The sequence below is a fragment of the Chrysemys picta genome, chromosome 2, assembly GCF_011386835.1.
Source record: "Chrysemys picta bellii isolate R12L10 chromosome 2, ASM1138683v2, whole genome shotgun sequence".
Lineage (NCBI taxonomy): Eukaryota > Metazoa > Chordata > Testudines > Emydidae > Chrysemys > Chrysemys picta.
In genome coordinates, this window is record NC_088792.1 from 120456648 (window position 1) to 120477978 (window position 21331).

Genomic DNA, 21331 nt, shown 5'->3' on the forward strand with positions numbered 1-21331 from the left:
TCCAGGGTAATGTGGAATTCTGGCTAGGACAGCTGCTGAATGGGATTAAGAAAACAATCCACTCCATCATTAGACGGGCATCTATAGCCATTAGTGATTCAGGATTTAAGCTGTATGACTTTCAGACAATGTTTCCTGCACAAATAGGTCTTCTGGGAATTCAAATGATTTGGACCAGAGATGCAGAGGATGCGCTAAACAATGCCAAAACAGACAAAAAGGTTGTACTTAGCAAATCCTCGGGGGTTAATTAAAAGCATTGTTTAGATCAGTGCACACTGCGCAAGTTTAAAAAAGAAGGTAGAAATGACTAAATAAAAAGGAAGCAACTGGAATGACCCGTAAATTCCTCCATATTGATACGTAGGATGGTGATACTAGCCCACAGTGTTAGCACCCTTTGTGTGAGCTCTTTGCACTACTGCGCTATCTGCCCTGACAACTGGCAACATGAGACCAATCCCCAGCTGGGGTAAATCCGCGTATCTTAATGGCAAGACACTGATTTACATAAGCTGAGGGTCTAGCTCAGTGATTCTCAAACTTTTGTACTGGTGACACAGCAAGCCTCTGAGTGCGACTCCCCCTTATCAATTAAAAACGCTTTTAAATATATTTAACACCATTATAAATGCGGGAGGCAAAGCGGGGTTTGGGGTGGTGGCCGACAGCTCACAACCCCCCAGGTAATAACCTCGCGACCCCCTGAGGGGTCCCGACCTCCAGTTTGAGAACCCCTGGTCTAGCTTATGGGGTTTGTGCACCACCTGCTTCCATCCGCTGTCCATATTAGCGCTGATGGAGAGGCACTGGTCAGAACCTCTGATGCTGTGAACTAGTGAGGAAAGGAGTATGACAGGAAGGGATAGAAGGTCAATCCTCACTTGCTTTAAAACTAACTTTAAAACAGTTTCTAATGTTGTGTGTCCCCCCCCCCCACACATTCTTGTCAGTGGCTACGAGCTTTGGGAGGGAACAATGGGCAGTTTAGGGTCAAGGGAGTGTCATCATCTACTATAATCCCCAAACTGGTTTGGGGGATGTGAGAGCCACCAGTATGGGGGAATAGCAGTGTCTTTCCTGTGCATGTAGCTGCTTTAGGGGACGGTGACAGCGTCCTCCCCCTCTTTTGGGGGAAGGGGGAGCATAGGAGCTAGTTTGGTGGGGGATTGGTTCCACCTTATGCCCAGGAAAGATGCTTCCAGCACCATAGATGTTTTTGATAAGTGCCTCTCCTCTGGAACTTAGATAGAGGCACGTGAGAAGGCAACTCAGAGGAGTGCTCAAGGCTTTGTCTACACTACACAGCTTTTAGTGACATGGCTGTGTCACCACAGCCATGCCATTAAAAGTCGTGCAGTGTAGCTGCTGTTTGTTGGTTCTCCTGCCGACAAAAACTTCCACCCCCAATGAGTGGGGTTAGCTGGCATTTGTTGTGGCAAAACTTTTGTCTTTCGGGGAGCGGTGTTTAACACCTCTGAAAGGCAAAAGTTTTGTCGTTCAATTGCCAGTGTAGGCATAGCCCAAGATTGCTAATACAGCAGTTTAAGGAACATGTGCAGTAGGACCAAGCTAAGAGCTAGTAACACTGTCCTACCATGAAAATAAACACAGGCAAATGCTAAAGAAAACAGCATACCACACTGTGATGTTACTGACTAAAATTAAACTAGACAAGACTCCAGATTAGGGGGAAAATACTTTAACCCCCCGTTTTTCTACATCATACAAAGCCAAAAAGGGCATGGACCCAGTTTTTGTTCCATTGGAGCTCATTTAACTAGAATCAAACTTCATTGGCAAACAAAATTTCTTGTTGGTTTTGTTTGTTTGTTTTCTCCTTTAAAAAAACATTTATTTGTAGTTTTCCTCCGCATATGGAATAGGTCTGGGTTTGCAAATATCCTCAAAAAACCCACAAAACCCAATCTGATCATCCCTTCATGTGTTCAAAGCACTCGCTGTGGCCTAAGTGCTGCAAACTACTCCATCACCCCTGGGCCTGCACAGAATCCCATTTGGAGTTATTGACAGGGGTCCAGCTTATCACCGCAACTGCAGGATTGGAGCCCCTGTTATAGATGTAAGAAGTCAGGATTTTATTCCACAGTCTCTTGTAGCAGAAATAAAGTGTTACTTCAGGCACATTTAAACTGTCCCTTACACCAGTTTTCTCCTCTGAAAGTTACCGTGGTTCTAGGGACAGAGTCAGAATCCCAGCTTCACGTTTCCCAAAAGTGAACATATTGGTTGGCTGATGTGTATAGTTTAGTACCCAAAGGCTGAAGTCTGATGGCTTCATTGCTTTTGAAGAGGACACAATACAAGCACCCTACTAGGTAAAGGTGAGGTCGGTGTACTATATTAGGCCACTGTCCTGCAATGGAATCTGCCCCCTCAGCCCATGTATCATCCCACTAAAGTCACTGGAAGTCCACAGAGGCTCAGGGAGTATGCTCTAGTAGATCTTGATTCAGGATTGCAGCCCTAGTTAATACAAAGTGAGGCTGGAGCAAAATGTAACTAAAACAGGAGATATGTATTTGTAAATGTCTGCAACTGTTCATCCTCTAGAGATTGAAAGAGCAAAGGGTGTTTGTATTAATATAACTCTGTTCTCTTGCTGTGTGGGAAAGGTCATGCACACAACAAATCAGAAGTTTCTGGACCTTTTAAATGATTTGATTGACATGACAACACGTAATCTGACAAGGATGGAGCGCACAAAATATGAGACTTTAATCACTATTCATGTACATCAGAAGGATATCTTTGATGATTTGGTGAGGTTTTTTTTAAGAGCTCTCTAATTGAAAAACGTTTTTTACATATATGAAATGTAAAAGCAAATCTCACATTTCTTCACTTTGTTTAACTCTGCTGCTAGTACTGTCATGCAGTTGCATGCTATCTGGGCTTGTCCTTTCTAACTGCATCTTAAAAGATTTACATTACAAGTATCTTATTTGTTTGCAGTGTTGAATTATTTGTGGGTGAGAACATTAACATATTCACTAAGAAAAATGTAGGTTCCGATCCTGCAAGTAGTTGCATATGGGTAGACTGCAACATCCTGATGGCTCCCTATTGAGCTCACTTGTGGCTTCCTCTAGGGGCAGCAATCCAACCACCTGAAACAAATTGCAGGACTGGGGCCTTAAAAACATAGCGTGAATTTTTGGACCCCCTGCAGTGATAGTTTTGCCATTGACTTCAGTGGGGTTACAGCTTCACAACATACAACTTTAGAGTCCAATCTTGCAAATAGAGCCACACACACAGATCTTTACTCCCTTGTGGAATTCCATTGAAGTCGACAGGACTCTACACAGGTGGAAGGGTGCATGCATGTGGATCAGTTTGCAGGGTCAGACTCATAGACTGTGGTTTTTCCTTTTTAAAATTATTACTGATTTTCAGCATACAAGAACTGTCTTTGCTAAGGGGAAAGCACTGTTGACCTTAACCTGTGATTCAAAATTTAAGACTTTACATCATTGGAGTTTTTAAAAAATAGGTTCCCTTTTAGCTTTGGATTGAGCTTTGTGATTTCCAGCCCCTGCTTCCACTTCCTGATTTGAGGCAAGGGCTTCTGCAAGATTAAAGAAGCTGGGTTTCATGTATTTTGAGAAGGGGAGTAAACAATAACTTAAATTGATTTACTGGTTTATTTTTAAAAATTTAAATGCATCAAACTCTTCCCTATGGTAGATAATATGAAAGCATGAGACAATGATTAAGAAACTGGAAGCAAAAAAAAAAAAAAAAAAAGGTTGAAGGAAACGTCCTGCATATTGCAGTAATTCAGGGGGATGTGTATTGTTTAAATGATTTATATAGTGTGCAGAGAGAAATACTAAATGAGTTTCTAAATAAGGATAGAAAAGTGTAAAGAACTAATATTGATAGCTAGAAGTCAAACTGCCAAGTTCTGTATGATGCCTGGGGCTTTTTCCTGTCCCCATCATTTTTCATTAATTTTTATGAGTATTTTTGAATGTGTATTTCATATTGGTTAATTTAATGTCAAGTATTACTGAAGTCTGCTGTATATTAACCCTTTGGAAACTGGGTAATCCTATTGTGTTTTTTCTGACCTGTTGATGGAAATGGAAAGCGGGCACTTTAAGATATGTCACTTCCTCCTCTCATATTTTTATTACAGTATATCATGTCTACACTAATGGTTTTGTGCTTTTGTTACAGGTCCGTATGAATATTAAATCTCCCTCTGACTTTGAATGGCAAAAACAATCCAGATTTTACTTTATTGAAGATGTGGACAAATGCATCATCCAAATCACTGATGTGGAGTTCAGCTACTGCAATGAATACTTAGGCTGTACAGACAGACTCGTTATAACTCCTTTAACCGACAGGTAATCACACTAGGAGTATAGTATCCACTTTGGGGGCAAAATCCTACTCTCATCAACATAAAGGAAAAGCAGGATTTGTCCCATGAATAGGCACCAATTACTATTAACACCAACGGGAGTTACCAAAGGAAGAACATCCCTTTCCTTTCCCACCCACAGCTTTATATAATAGTTACTACACTAAGTTCCTATACATTGGGCGGATAACAGTGAAGAAAAATTAATGCTGTTTTTCAATCTCTCTCCAGATGTTACATCACATTGGCTCAGGCTTTGGGAATGAGTATGGGTGGTGCTCCAGCAGGACCCGCAGGTACTGGGAAAACAGAGACAACTAAAGACATGGGCAAATGTCTGGGAAAATACGTTGTTGTCTTTAATTGTTCAGACCAAATGGACTACAGAGGCCTAGGTCGTATTTATAAAGGTAAAACCCTGTTCTGTTTATTCATTTTAGCCATTGAAAGAAAAATGCGTTTCTGTGTGGAATGCTTTTGTGACTGAGACTGAAACAATAGAATGACCTATGGCTAGTGAGCTTTGTTTACAGCCAGCAGAAGAATGAAGAAGTGCAGACGCAGCCTGCTTAAAATTAGCTTGATGAAAAAATAAATAATTGGGGATACAAGTAAGAGAGCCGTACTACTCTCCTCACTGCCCTTCTTTTATTACTGCTTGGAGAGCTCTATGCTTTAAACAGTTCCATCCACAGACTTTGAATTGGGTCTCAGTGGCAACTGGTGGATGCACTGAAAGTCACCTAGTCTGCAATCTGGTCTATGAGCCTGATTCTCATTGCAGTCACACTGGTGTAAATCAGGGTAATTCCACTCCAGTCAATGTAGTGACATTGCCGTAATAAGTAAGAGTAGAATCAGGCCATGTGCCTCCACATTTAGCATTGTTTCAGTGCCTGTTGAGCCATAGAAATTTATTATGCACTCAGGTGGTGTTCTCCAGGAACCCTAATCTTCCCCATCAGACTCCCCTACACTGCACACCCCAATGCTGATAGACTGGCACGAACAATCTCATTTGGATCTCTTGCAAGGCAGTACAAAACAGTAATGCTAGACTGCCCTGTCAAAGAGACTCCTATAAATTAGAACAGTTCATGAGTGAGTTTTCCCACATCTGCTATGATGTATTTGTTTCTCCATTTTCTATTTGATGACAGCTGGTGCCGGAAATAATTCATTTCTGAAGGGACTGTGTTCTGTTTTATCTTCCATCCCCTTCCATCCTTTCCTGTTTCATAGATTCATCGATTCTAGGACTGGAAGGGACCTCAAGAGGTCATCGAGTCCAGTCCCCTGCCCTCATGGCAGGACCAAATACTGTCTAGACCATCCCGGATAGACATTTATCTAACCTACTCTTAAATATCTCCAGAGATGGAGATTCCACAACCAGGGCTGGCTCTAACTTTTTTGCCGCCCCAAGCAAAAAAAAAGAGCGCCGCCCCACCGTAACAACCCCCCCCCCGAATGCCGCCCTGCCGTAACAACCGCCCCTGGGCGCCGCGCCGCCCTGCTGAAACACCCCCCCCAGTGCCGCGCCGCCCTGCCGAAACACCCCCCGAGCACCGCGCTGAGCTGCCGAAACACCCCCCTCAGCGCCACGCTGCCCTGCCGAAACACCCCCCCGAGTGCTGCACCGCCGAAACACCCCGCTGCCGAAACACCCCCCCCCCGAGCGTCGCGCTGCCCCGGCCCGCCAAAACACCCCCCCCAAGCGCTGCGCTGCCCCGGCCCGCCAAAACACCCCCCCCCAAGCGCCGCGCCGCCCCGCTGAAACAACCCCCCATGAGTGCTGTGCCGCCGAAACAAAAACAACCCCCCCTGAACACCGCACGGCCAAAACAAAAACAACAAAAAAACTTCGAGCGCCGCCTGGCCGAACCCAAAAGAAAAAAAAATACCTCTGAGCGCCGCCCCGCCGAAACAAAACAAAGAGAAAACCAAAAAACCCCGAGCGCCCCCCGCCACCCCAAGATTGGCTGCCCCTTGCAAGGTGCCACCCCAAGCACGTGCTTGGTCGGCTGGTGCCTGGAGCCGGCCCTGTCCACAACCTCCCTAGGCAGTTTATTCCAGTGTGTAACCACCTTGACAGTTAGGAACTTTCCAACCTAAACCTCCCTTGCTGCAGTTTAAGCCCATTGCTTCTTGTTCTATCCTTAGAGGTGAACAAGTTTTCTCCCTCCTCTTTATGACACCATTTTAGATACCTGAAAACTGCTATCATGTCCCCTCTCAGTCTTCTCTTTTCCAAATTAAACAAACCCAATTCTTTCAGCCTTCCTTCATAGGTCACGTTTTCAAGACCTTTAATCATTCTTGTTGCTCTTCTCTGGACCCTCTCCAATTTCTCCACATCTTTCTTGAAATGTGGTGCCCAGAACTGGACACAATACTCCAGTTGAGGCCTAACCAGCGCAGAGTAGAGCGGAAGAATGACTTCTCATGTCTTGCTCACAACACACCTGTTAATGCATCCCAGAATCATGTTTGCTTTTTTTGCAACAGCATCACACTGTTGACTCATATTTAGCTTGTGGTCCACTATAACCCCTAGATCCCTTTTTGCCTTACTCCTTCCTAGACAGTCTCTTCCAATTCTGTATGTGTGAAACTGATTGTTCCTTCCTAAGTGGAGCACTTTGCGTTTGTCTTTGTTAAACTTCATCCTGTTTACCTCAGACCATTTCTCCAATATGTCCAGATCATTCTGAATTATGACCCTGTCCTCCAAAGCAGTTGCAATCCCTCCCAGTTTGGTATCATCTGCAAACTTAATAAGCGTACTTTCTATGCCAATATCTAAGTCGTTGATGATGTTACCTTCCTTTTCTGTAGTCTCCATTTCCCTTTTCAGCACCAGTTATGCCTTGTTCTCTCTCCCTCTTGTTCTTTTATATTTCCTTCCTCACTATTCCCATTTTCTCTATTTTCCTTAACCAGTCCTCTCTGCCTGCCATTCTCTCTGCTGTCTCCTCCTCATAGTCCCTTTCACAAGTCTCTCTTGATATCTGATTGTTCCTCTTTCCTTGTTTCCCAGGTGCTTCCCCTTTCTTTCCTTCATCTTTCCTGAATACTTCCTGTTTCACTCCTCTCCTCCTTTTGCATCCTCATTCTCTCTGGTGTACTTTTCTGCACCTCCACAGCTTCAAGTGTGACTCCATCTGGGCTTTTCAACCTTTACCAAATTTTCCCACATACTTTTCATTCTCACCCTCCTTTCCACCTGCTATTACATTGAAGTCCCCTTGGACTGAGCCTGTGCAAATTATTCGTTCTCCTATTATCGCTACATCGTTGAAGATTCTTCTGATATCTGTCAATACATAATGAATCTGATTCAGTGTGACTCCATCTGGGCTTTTCCATGTCGACTGCCGACATTGTTCTTTTTGAAATATTGTGCTCATTAAGTGGAGATGGTTTGCCTCTACGAAGGCAACCAGACATGCTCTGTGATCATTTCTTACACCTTTACTGAATTTTCCCACATACTTTTCATTCTCACTTTTCTTTCCACCTGCTATTGCATTGAAGTCCCCTTGGATGAATGTGTAAATGGAAAATGGCCTCTGTTTAGTCTTGTTTTTTATTTGTTTCTTTCAGTTGTTTTTTATTCTACATGAAATAATGGCTTCTTCTACACTTGATTCAAGCACTGTCGTCGTATGCTGCGTGAATATACCTGAATATTTCCTAGTAATTAATATGGCTCTAATGTCCTACGAGGCTGGCAGTTCACTTGCTGTGCCTGTCTGTCACAGGGTTTGTTCCTTGTGGCTCCTCTTGGGGATTAGCGCTCAATTGGTCTGATGCCCCCCTGCTTCAGTTGTTCACCCCGTGGTCTCTCTCCCTCTATGCCTATCCCAGCTCCTCCCCCAGCTGGGCTTCATCAGCTATTGGACCTTCTCAGTCTTGACTCTCCTCCACGGTTAATTGGCCCTTTTTTCCTACTCAGGTCTTGTGTGGGGTAGACCCCTATCACATACCCTCCGAGGTAACCCTGTAACCTTCAGGAATACGGGTGCCTTCTCCCCTGGAGTTGTCGGAGCTGGGCCCACCAGTCATCTCGTTCCTGCTCCAGCTTGTCCACCATGAGAAGCAATCTACCCTTCTCCTCCATTGTGTTCTGATACTTATCCCTCTGAAATTCTAAGTCTTGCAAGGCAATTCGCAAAGCTTGCTCTGCAGCTACTAACTTCTCTTGTTGCTTTTGCCTTTGTTCCGCAGATTTTCCCACCACCCTTTTGATCAGGGTTTGAGTTCCCACTGTATTCTGGTTACCCTCCGCATTGGTCTCGGTATCATTTAACTTTGTCTTTTGGGGACTCTTTCTTCCCTCCAATTTCTCCTCACCTTCCATCCTCACAATTCCCACACCTTCTCTACAACCACTGTGCACACACAATGGGCCTCTGGCTCTTCCTTCTGTTCCTTTACTGACACTATGCCCTTTTCCTGACTTTCTTTTTTCTTGAAGGGACAATGCCTCCTCACATGTCCCCATTCCCTACAGGAAAAACAGGTCCCTTCTTTTCCTACTCCCTCAGCAGGTGGGACTTTTTGAGGCTTTCCTACATCCTTCACTTCATGACTAGCTTTCTTGTCCTTATATGTAGGGGCATTCCCTTTTCAGGTGTCCCTTCTGCCCCCAGGCATAGCACTCTCTTGGCCTGGTCACTGGCCTCCTGGCCCTGGAACTTCTTTTCCACTCCCAACCTCTTCAGCCCCTGCTCACTTCCCAGAGGATCTTAAATAAATATTGCTGCTGGTGCACCAGTTTCATTAAATACCCCCGCTGTTTCTGTTGCTTCTGCAGGACCTGTGTAAGCAGTGCATGGATCCCCGTTGGTTGCTTTTCTTCCTCCGTTAAATGGGAGTGAAATTGCTGGGGTACAGCTCAGAAGGGTACTGGCCTTTTCCAAAAAAGGTCTCCATGCCCTGTGGCTCCATTGTCTCTTTTTTCCTAAACTTGCTACTATGGTCTCTCACGCTCCGCTTGTACCAGGGGCAACCGTCATACACATATTTGCCACCAAATTGTCACAGCATTTACTACTTACTGCTGAAGAGCCTCCTTATGGCTCATCTCAGGGATTAGCTCTAGACCACTCTCTTTCAGTTGCTCGCCCCATGGTTGGTCTCTCTTTTCATGCCTATTCTAGCTCCTCCCCCGGCTGGGCTTCATCAGCTATTAGGCCTTATCAGTGACTCTCTTCCAGGTCTGGCATGGGGTTAATTGGCCCCTTTTTCCTACTCAGGCCTTATGTGGGGTAGACATCCCCTCACACTATCCTTTTTTGCACAAGTGAAATTATTTTGCAAGGGCCAGATTTCATTGGGAGTTGTGGAATGCTCAGCTCCTCTGAAAATCAGGCCTCCCAATTCTTAGGCACTCTCAACTTTTCCAGCAGGTGGCAATACAAAACAAATTATTTTTTCCTTCCAAAGGGAAAAAAAATCTGACCAGAATTGAATTTCACCATTATAAAGACAAAGTAATTTTAAGATAATTTCATACACAGCTCACAGTATGCATAAAATGCCAATATTCTATCCACCAACATACACTTATTTTAAAGAATTGCATGTTTTATTTTTTTCCTGTTATTTCCCCAAAGTGATCATTGTTGCAAAAATAGTTTTTAGACTGGAACCTGATAACTTACAATAAAAGTATGTCACTTAAAACAGAAAACATGTAGGTCCAAATCCATCCCCAATGTAACTATGTTGACTGGTCTGGATCTTTGAAAACTCATCAAATCCTCTCTGTCTACATAGAGGAAAAATACTTCAGAAAGGGATCCAATCCTGCACCACTGAAGAAAATGGAAGTTTTTGAACTGCTTTTAAAGGGGTAGGATTGGATCTTTAGTGCTCTGAGTATCTTTGTCCCTCAAATGGAAGAATCTATTAAAATCTTTGCTTCATTATGGCAGTATGGTATCTGAAAATATTCCAGGCAATTTTAAATGAGGGGGGATTTGATAGCAGCCTTCAACTACCTGAAGGGGGGTTCCAAAGAGGATGGAGCTCGGCTGTTCTCAGTGGTGGCAGATGACAGAACAAGGAGCAATGGTCTCAAGTTGCGGTGGGGGAAGTCCAGGTTGGATATCAGGAAAAACTATTTCACTAGGAGGGTGGTGAAACACTGGAATGCGTTACCTAGGGAGGTGGTGGAGTCTCCTTCCTTGGAGGTTTTTAAGGCCCGGCTTGACAAAGCCCTGGCTGGGATGATTTAGCTGGGAATTGGTCCTGCTTTGAGCAGGGGGTTGGACTAGATGACCTCTTGAGGTCCCTTCCAACTCTGATATTCTATGATTCTATGATTCTATGATTCTAAATGTAAGAATTAGATTTGTATGGCTTGTGTAATATCCATAAATTCTCTTAATTCAGTGGATTAATTGTAATATTCACAAATGTTATTCAATGCCAATTTAGAAAAAGCTTAATACTGTTAATGTACATACAGGATTGCATTTCATGTGGAATCTGTGATATAGCTCTGACTGTACCAATCATGGGGGAGTCGGAATTCTGGCTTCATTTACATTGCTGTAAATCTGGAGTAACTCCACTGACTTTGTTGGAGAGACTGCAAAATTACACCAATAAAGCAAAGAGTAGGATTTGACCCTGGAACTTTGCTGTTTTTCCCTAATCACTGTAATATCACATAAATTGAATAGGTAAATTTTTATGGGGAGATATAGAATTAAAATAGAAGATAATTGTTTTCATATTCTTTCTACTCTGCTGTTATTACAGTCTCCAAGAATTGACAAGTATTGGTTGGGTTGTGATAGCTGATGTATTCACAACCCAAGGTGGGAAAGAGAGAAAGAGGGCTAGGAGTAGAGAGATGGGAGGGCCTCTAAGAGGAATTGGGGAAAACTGAGAATAAAGCAGACACAAAGAAACATGGCAGAGGCAAGGGAGAATGAGACTACAGAAAAGAAAGTGACAGAGATAACAGAAAAGGGAGAAAAGCGAAGACAGAAATTGCAAAACAGGAGAGAGATAATGAAAATGAAGGAATTAGCTGAAGCGAAAATGAAACAAGGGAGAAACAAGAGGTGGGAGAGAACAAAACCAGCAGCATGTTTATTGTTTCTGTGTGCATGTGCATGCAGTAGTTTAACTACTTTTTGGAACTGTGTATTAAATATCATGATATCTTGGTAACAAAATTTTTTCAAGATTCCTGTTCCCGAGGGATATGGAGAAAGTCATTTCTAAGAGACTTACTAGATGAAGTTCTAAGAGAAAGCTCTTAACTTCCTAACAAACATACTTGTAACTAGCCTGCCAAAGATGAAGGTAACAGGGATCAGGAAACAAAATTTCATTGTGCTCTTGAATGCAAGCTTGTCAACAAAACCAGCGATATTCCCAATTGGATTGTGGACAGCACATGAGACCTCACATGGATACATGACTCTGCTGGTTCTCCATTATCACAGTACATTCCTATTAATTACATTATTCACTCTGAACTCCCCTCCTCATACTCCTATGCATAATGGTTGATGGACAGAACCTTTAATTTAAATACTTAACACCATTGCTTTTTTATGTTAATTAATTATTAATAAAGTAGAGGCCCCGGGAGAGAGACAGCATTATTTATCTTCCAGAAATTGATAGTGCATGATATAATCTATGCTGCTGTATATATTCTTAAACATAATCCAATTATTCTGTAAAGTCTGTGCTATTGTATTTACTTGCAAAGAATTGATAAAATAACCACTAAAACTGTAAAATGACCCTGTTCATGTGCTCACAAAAGCCAAGTAAGAAAAAAAGAATTCAGCCAAATGAAGGTATGAGGTGGATTCATCACTATGCTCATCCAATTTACACCAGTATACCACCATTACAATTAATGGAATTTCTCTGATTTAAAACCAGCGTAGCACTGTGGGGAATTGGCTCCATCATATCTTTAAAAAAGCCATCACATTAGAAAAGAGTTAGCCATTCACATGGATGAGCTAAACGAGATACAATGAAAGTACCGGTACAGTTTTTAACACCAGAGGGATGCTCTCACCCAAAGAATGCAATTTACATGCAGTTTATATTAACATATTATGTGTGTGTGTGTGTATGTAAATGCATATGCACAAAAAACCTGGGTATTTTCAGTTTCTTGGAATTTTGTGGGAAAATAGCTTCTGCAGAATCTATAAAATCAGCCCTTGATTTATTTCACCTGTGCGACAAACATTGGCATGAAAAATCTGAGGACCCTGAACATACTATTGTTGAACATCACAGAGCCACTAATGCCTCTGGTAGGACATATGCTTTGTTGATAAAGGTCTGCTGGTTGGGGTGGGGAGGAGCAGGGAGTAGGTTTCCTGACATATTTAACTTTTTTTTATCCTAACCAGTTATAAGACTCTGAGTTTTATTTCTGTTATGTTCTTTTTAAAAGCTCCAGTGGTGAAATTAAAATAGGTTCTTAATTAATAAAGTGAAATGTGGCCTGCCAAAGCCAGTGTTACATATCTCATCATAGGTTTGGCTAGTATATATGTATGAGACATATGTTTTCTACACCCCATGTAATCTGAGGCAAGTTAGACCTAAATTCTGCAGAAGGGCCCTGGATTCCTCAGCACTTTGGTGCAACAGATGAAAAATTCTGTAGCAGCTTTATTTAAATTAAAAAGGAAGAGTTTTTAAATTAAATATGAAAAGGAAAAATATACCCAGTATAAAAACCCCTGTGCATTTTATTTTGATATTAAATTCAATTTCCATTTCCACTGTCTCAGCATTTAATGCTTTCAATATACTGCATGTTTCTGTATGGACAGTGAGTAACTGCGTTAGATATCCTCAGGGCTAAAGCTGGAATTTTTGGCAGCTAGATTGGGGTATTTTGGGTTTTGGACAGTTGAGGTTTTCAGAGGCAGCTTGTCATTGTGGGATAAACATTTTAGTTAGATGTTTCTTCTAAACATATCAGCAGTGAAGTAGTTAACAGAGTTGACATTTGGGCCTCGATTTAGGAAAGTATTTAAGTATGCTCTTAAATCCCTCTCCCCTTTTAAGCAAAACACTTAAGCACATGCTGAAAATTGAGCACATGCTTAGGTACCCTTCCTCAATAGACATGCTCTCCTGAGTCAGGTTTTGAATTGTACATTTTAGATTTCATTGTTAGCCACCCATTGAGATGACTAGTACTGCACACAACTCTCCGATATTATTTCACACTGTCTGCAGGAAGACAGCCCTACATTGATTGAGAGTTGGTTTATGTTTGTAAAGATTTTTTTCATAACAATAAGAGCTAACAAAATTTTTAAATGAAAGCTTAGATTCTGTAGGACAATTCTGTGGCAAGGGCTGGATAATATGGCATTCATATGGTACCCGAGGAGGGAAAAATACAGAATATGAATATGGAGAATCATGGCATATACAGGGCCCTGTCTGTTTTCTTCTTATAGTGGTTGCACGTTAGAGAATTTTTTTAAATAGAGCATTCCATACAAAGAATATAAAATAGTACTATATTAAAAATTGGTGTAAATAGTCTTTCAGGTAGAATAGCCACATTCTCTATTTCTTCCTCCTTGGGTACCATGACAGTCTGAACCTCCGGCCTCTCTGTACCTCATCCCTTCCCTCTACAGTCTGTCCAAAAGGATGCCACCAATGTCATTTCCCTCTCACCTCTTTCCCCGCATCTTAAATCTTTGTCCTGGCTCCTTCTCTTTTTTTTTGTTCAGTTTGAGTTTCTTGTCCTTGTCTTTAAAGCACTCCACAGCTCCATTCTAGCTTACAGCTCTAGTCTTCTCTCTTCGCATCTCATCCCAGGTCACTCCCTCTACTGCACAATGATCCTTGTTTCTTTATCCACTCCCAATGTAATACCTTCCTCCATGCCCCCCTCTATACTTGGAATGGCCTCCCAATCAGTCGTTATGAGGGGTTAGCCATCTTCTGCTCCAAACTACTGTCTGGGCTAAATCCAGATGTCCATGGAGATCCTTCTTGTGGGAGAATGGGGGATATTCTGCTGCACAAGAGCAGGCAGGATTTAGTGAGTCTGCACAGAGGCCGCTTCACAGGGACCACCCGCTAAGATTCCCTCTATCCAAGTCCATCAAGGTTTGGAGATGGGGCTGTAGTGGGCTGTGAGAGGAGAGGCAGTGGTGCAAGTATGGTGGTACAGTCCGGTATGCCGTACCAGTAAGATATTTATAGCTGGTATGGTGTACCGGAAAGATAGAGGAGGAGCCCAGCCCTGCCCCCTGCCTTTCCACGGAGCTGTGTCTCCTCCGTCTGTACAGCAGCCCCACTGGAGGTCAGGGCTGGGGGTGCGAGGCTGGGGGCAGTACAGCCGCCGGAGGAACTGCCGGCATTCTGCTCCTTTCCCTGCTGCGGTTCCCAGTGGGGAAAGGAGCAGAACGCCAGCAGCTCCTCCAGCGTGGCTGTACCATCCCCAACCCCGCCCTCCCAGCCCTTCCATGCAGCTGCATCTCCTGAGTCCTCCTGCCCAGGGTCTGTACAGCAGAAGTCTCTGGCGCAGTGGGAGGAGGACAGAGCTCCCCCCCCCACAGGTAATGTGCGATGGATGTGGATCATAGGGAGGGGATGGGAAGAGCATGGGGTCACGGGCTGGGGGTGGGGCAGGAGGCGTCACCTGGGGAGGTCATGTGCCCCCCCCCCCCTTTGTGTCCCTCCCATGAGTGCAATGTACCAGCAAGAAATGATTTCTACTTGCACTACTGAGGAGAGGAGACAGTGGATCAGCTCCTGCACACATTTACTAGCTGTTGCCTCTCTTGGGGTGGAGTGAAATAGCAGAAGGGGCTACTGCAGCACCTTCACTGCCACACCACAACTTGGGAGAGAATTTCTTCCCTCATCTGTAACTGTAAAATCCCCTGCTATGAGCCTGGTGACTTGGACTTGATGCAGAAATGGAGGGATTTGACCCTCTTAAAGTATACCTGTACCAAGAGGTTTATAACATCAGCCCACAATTTCACTCCATGGCCTGTTATGTGCATTTGTTGTAATGGTGTGTGACTTCAGATTGTTAGTTCTTCAGGAGGAGAACTCTGTTTTCCATTCAGTTCTTGCTATGTGCATTGGTTACTATAAAAAACTGAGTACAATTGTGGTGCTATCAGGAGTACAATGATATCTGGATATGGTCCCAAGCTCTACTTCAAGTGAACCCCTCTCAAACACAACTTCATACAATTCTGTTCTTGGCCCTATGAACTCCTGGTTCTCCATGCACTGCAAAGGATGGTGGGCCTTTTTTTTGCCCATAGGTGCTGTATACAAATATAATATTTACAGTGGTCCCTGGCTTTGATAATGGTAGCTGTAAAAGCATAGGATTCCCTGCATAGGATTCCCTGCATTTTTCTCATGCTACATTATATATCCAAAATATACGGTACTTTATGTATGGTCTGATATACTATATCTAACAAAATTCTTGTGGTTTCCCCACTCATTTTCTCATAGGTTTAGCCCAGTCGGGTGCATGGGGTTGCTTTGATGAATTTAATCGCATTGAACTTCCTGTTCTATCAGTAGCTGCTCAGCAGATCTATATTGTTCTTCAGTGTAAGAAAAATAAGAAGCTCCAGTTCATCTTTACTGATGGTGATGTTGTTGACATGGACAGAGAATTTGGCATATTTCTGACTATGGTATGTGTGTGTGAATCATAGCATCAGAGGACAGACTCCTGTTTCCTTTACCCACAAAATAGTCTTATGGGACTATTTGTATGTAGTCAGTGGAACTACTTATATGAGTAAAGCAATCAGGATTTGACTGATAGTGTGCGGCTCATAAATAATATTGATATCCTCTGTTGCCCTTATCTCTAATAGGAACATAGGACTTGTTGTACTGAATAAGAGTCATATTTCCATCATAAACCACATGTTTCAGGGTATTTTTTTAAATTGGATATTGAAAACTTGTCAGGCTGAGACGAAATCCAAGTACTAAATATTTTTACAAACGGGAACGAAAAAAAGGACACACAGTCGGCTCTTTCATCAACCTCTTCATCAGAATTTAGAATTTCTGGTGTCAGCCCTCCAGTATTTAGGGGTGGCACAAAGCTGCCTAAGTTCCAGTTTAATTGGCCACTGGAGGATTCCTCCTGGGCAGGCCAGCAGTGCACAACTTCAGCCTGCCAGCATAATGGTTACAGGGACAGGAGAGCATAAAGCTGTGCTGAGTGTTCCTCAATCATAATTGAAGATCGAGGCACTTATCTTTATTTTAAATTGTTTACTTTAAAAATATTAATAATATTACTGTGATTTGCCAAAGCAACACATTTACTAGACATTCCTGTGGGCTTAGAATAGGGGGTGTGATATTACATATTGCATGAGCTGCAGTATTTTAGATGAAATTGGACAATGGTATGTGACTGCTATATGCTCTGGTCGTCATATTCCTTCACTCCCATGTTTATATCAAGTAATATTCAGAAAAAAATAAACCCTCTGCCCACACTGAGAGTAAGTGATAATTTATTATTTTGCACTCTGTGTCTTTCAGAATCCTGGCTATGCAGGGCGACAGGAACTTCCAGAAAATCTAAAGATTCAGTTCCGTACAGTAGCTATGATGGTGCCTGACCGTGGTATCATTATGAGAGTCAAGCTGGCAAGTGCAGGTTTCCGAGACAATCAAATCCTTAGTCGAAAATTTTACACACTCTACAAACTTTGCGAAGAACAGTTATCTAAACAGGTGAAATAAACATTTGTTTAGGAGTAAGCCACTGCTGTAAGCGAATAGTTAACACATTTTGTGTGTATTACTATTTTGAAGTTGAGTAAGCCTACTTTTTTGGTTAGGTTCACAGATCAGAATGTAGTAGCAACTGGATCTTAAATAATTGTGTTATTCTAATTTTCAGAGTACTTTACCTACTAACAGAAGCTTGTTGATTTGGTGTGTGTGTGGGAGGTTTGTTTTGTTTTTTAATTAAAAACTCAAGTTTTAAGGGATGAAATATCAGGGACAGTTTGCAGTTATGTTGGTAGAAGCCAAATTTTTCACTCATTGCTCTTAAAAACTTTTTTCTTCCTTCTGATTTTGGTTATTTGCTACAGAAGTGTGTCTCTCTGTGTATATATAGTCAAAAAGGGGTATTGAATTTTATGAATTATAACTAATTTCACAATGTCCAGCAATCACATTTCTGTGTTTGGCACATCTTGCTGGGTGTTACCATTTTATCTAGTGAGAGTTATTTAAATGCAGACAAAGGGTACAGGTTTTTGGTGAGAATCTATACAGAAATTGCTGAATTCTTAGTTTTCTGCCCTGGATGCCCACTATGGGCTCTCAAAGGGGAGATATCCAGAGAGAGGAGATGTGAACATTGAGGCAAAACACAAACTAGGGCTATGTCTACGTTACAGATCTTACAGCAACACAGCTGTATCACTGCAGCTGCACCGCTGTAAGGTCTCCCATGTAGCCGCTCTATGCCGGTGGGAGAGAGCTCTCCTGCCGGCATAATTAAACCACCTCCAACGAGTGGTGGTAGCTGTGTCGGCGGGAGAGTGTCTCCCACTGACACAGCACTGTCCACACCGGTTCTTTTGTTGGTGAAACTTATGTTGGTCGGGGGTGGGGGGGAGGGGACGACGTTCACAGCCCCTGACCGACAAAAGTTTTGCCGACAAAAGTGCTAGTGTAGCCAAAGCCTAGGTGTCCTGCAGTTTGGGACCCATTGAAGAGTCATATTGGGCCAACTTCACCACTGCATTACTCCAGTTCTACCCCATGGTATCTCCATTGACTTCAGTGGAGTTATCTTGGCATACAATTTGAGCAACCCAGGGGTGAATCACACCCATTATTTCAGAGAAAAGAAAAGTACAGGTTGGGATGTTTTTCTCTCTCCATGTATTAATTCTTCCACCCCCACTTCCACCCCCAGACTCTGTGAACTGCCTTGCCTCATTATTTTTGACAACATTAGTATGATTTTTGTTTCAGGTTAATTTCACTCATATAGCAGCTCTTGGCTGCAAATTGATTTTCTGACGGGTCATGTCAGCTGTTATCTTTCCTGTAATATTGCCAGAGGGTCTGCCTTGTCTGTGAACTTCCCATACAGTCCCATATATTGATCCAGCAACATTGATAACAATTTACATATTGCTTATGATCCTGCTTCATCAGTCCAGCCATCTGTCCACTTTTCGCTTTATAGCAGGCCCTTTGAGGTAACCAGACTGTTTTTTCTGTAGAGACATCTTCCAGCACCTTGGGAGAAAGGGCTTCACTGTGTCAGAGGGTGTTGTGAAATGAGATGACTTGCCGCAGAGAAACCTTGTGCTGGGTACAGATTTGTCATGAAGTTTAGGAATACTGTGTGTACGCACCATTTCCTGGGTCAGCAACACAGATATCTGCAGAGATATTGTATTGGACATGGTCTGGCCTGTTTCCCCAGGGTCAGTCTCAGTGGGATGTTGTATTGGATTTTCTTCTTGTCTGAATGGTTTGTCTGTGTTGTTTCTGTTAGTTTCTATTTTGGACATGGTTCTCTTCACTGTACTGGGAGGTACATTCACAGACATTAGAACTGGGACATTGTATGTGGAGCAATATGGAATTTCACCCCTAATATTTTGTCCAGCCTTGGAAGGGATGGCTGTTGCTTTTCAGTGTGAGTGCCCTCTGGAGTTTTTTGAAACGACTACCACATCCTATGTGTTGGTGGTTATTTGGCTGGGTCGCTTGTATGTTGGGAGGGTTGCCTTGCCAGCTCCAGGTGCTGATTCTGTATCCTTGTCAGAAGTCTGATACTGTCTGTTGATCAGCTATTGATGATGGGTGTCCTAGGTGAAAGTTCCTGGCTGGTTAGTGGCTGTTCACTACCTGTGTGTCCTGTTTGTGGTACCTCAGTTCCCCTCACTCCAAGGGGGTCTCTGTGGGACAGTGCACTGTGTGTGTATGCATAGTATACTGATGACTCCTTGCTAGGCCTTCTGTACCTACCATTAGCAGAGGGAATCGTTGGCCATTGGAGAGGTTTGCTCCAAGCTATCCCTTCCTTCTGGTGCTTGGAAGTGCTACCATCTGCTGTTCTTTTTGCGGATACAGACTAACACGGCTGCTACTCTGAAACCTGGCTCATTACAGTATGCCAGCTTGTCCTGCCTGTGCATGACAATCTCCTTCTGTACCAACATTCTTGCTCCAGATAAGGTGATGGATTAACTTGAGGGACCTGCTGGAGTTCCTATGGTACCGCTCCTTTTAGGTAGGGGAATAACAACTTCTCTGGATGACCATAGCCAGGGTTTATCTACTCTCTACCCCTCATCCAGTTTACCTGTAGTAAGCCTAGCACAAATGTGCACTGGGAGAGCACTGGATAGTGTGACGTGGAGAGGATTTACTCAGATGTCTAAATGGTTTACTTACCAGAGCTTCTGTGCATCTGTGTTATTTAGACTGGCAAACTCCTGAATATCCCAGTATGGGACTAGGGCCATGCTGTGACTGTGTATGATTATGTGACTAGATAGCTCATAATCCAAGATAGATACATCCAAAACTGACAGTGAAGAGTTGCAAAGGGATCTCACTTGACTGGTGACAAAATGGCAGATGAAATTCAGTGTTGATAAGTGCAAAGTAATGCACACTGGAAAACATAATCCCAACTATACATTTAAAATGATGGGGTCTAAATTAGTTGTTACAACTCAAGAAACAGATCTTGGAGTCATCTTCGATAGTTCTCTGAAAATATCCACTCAAAGTGCAGCATCAGTGAAAAAGGTAACAGAATGTTAGGAAAGGAAAATATAATAATAATGCCACTATATAAATGCATGGTGCACCCACACCTTGAATAATGCATGCAGTTCTGGTCGTTCTATCTCAAAAAAGGTATATTAGAATTGGAAAAAGTGCAGAGAAGGGCAACAAAAGTGATTAGGCATATGAAACAGCTTCTATACGAGGAGAGATTAAAAAGACTGGGACTTTTCAGCTTAGAAAAGAGATGATTAAGGGATGATATGATACAGGTCTATAAAATCATGAACAGTATGGAGAGAGTGAATTGGAAAGATTATTTACCCCTTCACATAACACAAGAACAAGGGGGTCACCGAATGAAATGAGTAGGTAGCAGGTTTAACACAAACATAAGGAAGTACTTCTTCAGACAATGCACAATTACCGTGTGGAACTCGTTGCCATGGGGTGTTGTGAAGGCCAAAAGTACAACTGACTTCAGAAAAGAATTAGATAAGTTCATGGAGCACAGGTCCATCAGTGGCTATCAAGCTAGTCAGGGATGTAACCCCATGCTCCTGGTGTCCATAAACTTCCAATTTCCAGAAGCTGGGACTGGACAATGAGGGATGGATCACTCAAAATTGCCATGTTCTGTTAATTCCTTGTGAAGCATTTGGCTCTGGCCACTGTCAGAAGACAGAGTACTGGGCTAGATGGACCCAATATGTCCATTCTTATGTTCTTGTGAACATGAATATGTTCTTATGCTCTTGTGAGAGCGGACAAATGACATTATATTGATAATCTGACAACACAAGCAGAGGATGCAGCTGCTCGTGTTGAACAAGGAACCGTCTACCGACTTATCAGTGGTAAACAGCAGACACCAACAAATACTCTCATCAAGGACAACCAAGGCCACCTACTAACAGAAAAAGAACAAGAAATGCGCAAGACAAAGCATTTCAAAGAATTGCTGAACAGAGAGCCACCTAAAGAGGAAGCAAACATCCAGGAGGCAGAAGACAATCTTGATATCAACACAGACACCCCAACAAAGGAAGAGATCATTCAAGCCATCAAATCCTTAAAAAATGGGAACGCTCTTGGTAAGGATAACTGGAATGCAAATTGTTCAAGGTAAATCCT

At 42.9% G+C, this 21331-nt stretch overlaps 1 protein-coding gene across 1 annotated transcript in view; it reads left to right on the forward strand.

Moving 5' to 3' along the window:
• The window catches only part of LOC101939103 (dynein axonemal heavy chain 5-like), a 278668-nt gene that overhangs the window by 102477 nt on the left and 154860 nt on the right, over positions 1 to 21331 (forward strand). The window contains exons 39-44 of the mRNA XM_008169357.4: positions 6 to 221; positions 2637 to 2783; positions 4207 to 4379; positions 4628 to 4806; positions 15908 to 16095; positions 16967 to 17161. Coding sequence (XP_008167579.2) covers positions 6 to 221; positions 2637 to 2783; positions 4207 to 4379; positions 4628 to 4806; positions 15908 to 16095; positions 16967 to 17161 — 1098 coding nt within the window. The remainder of the gene's footprint in view (positions 1 to 5; positions 222 to 2636; positions 2784 to 4206; positions 4380 to 4627; positions 4807 to 15907; positions 16096 to 16966; positions 17162 to 21331) is intronic.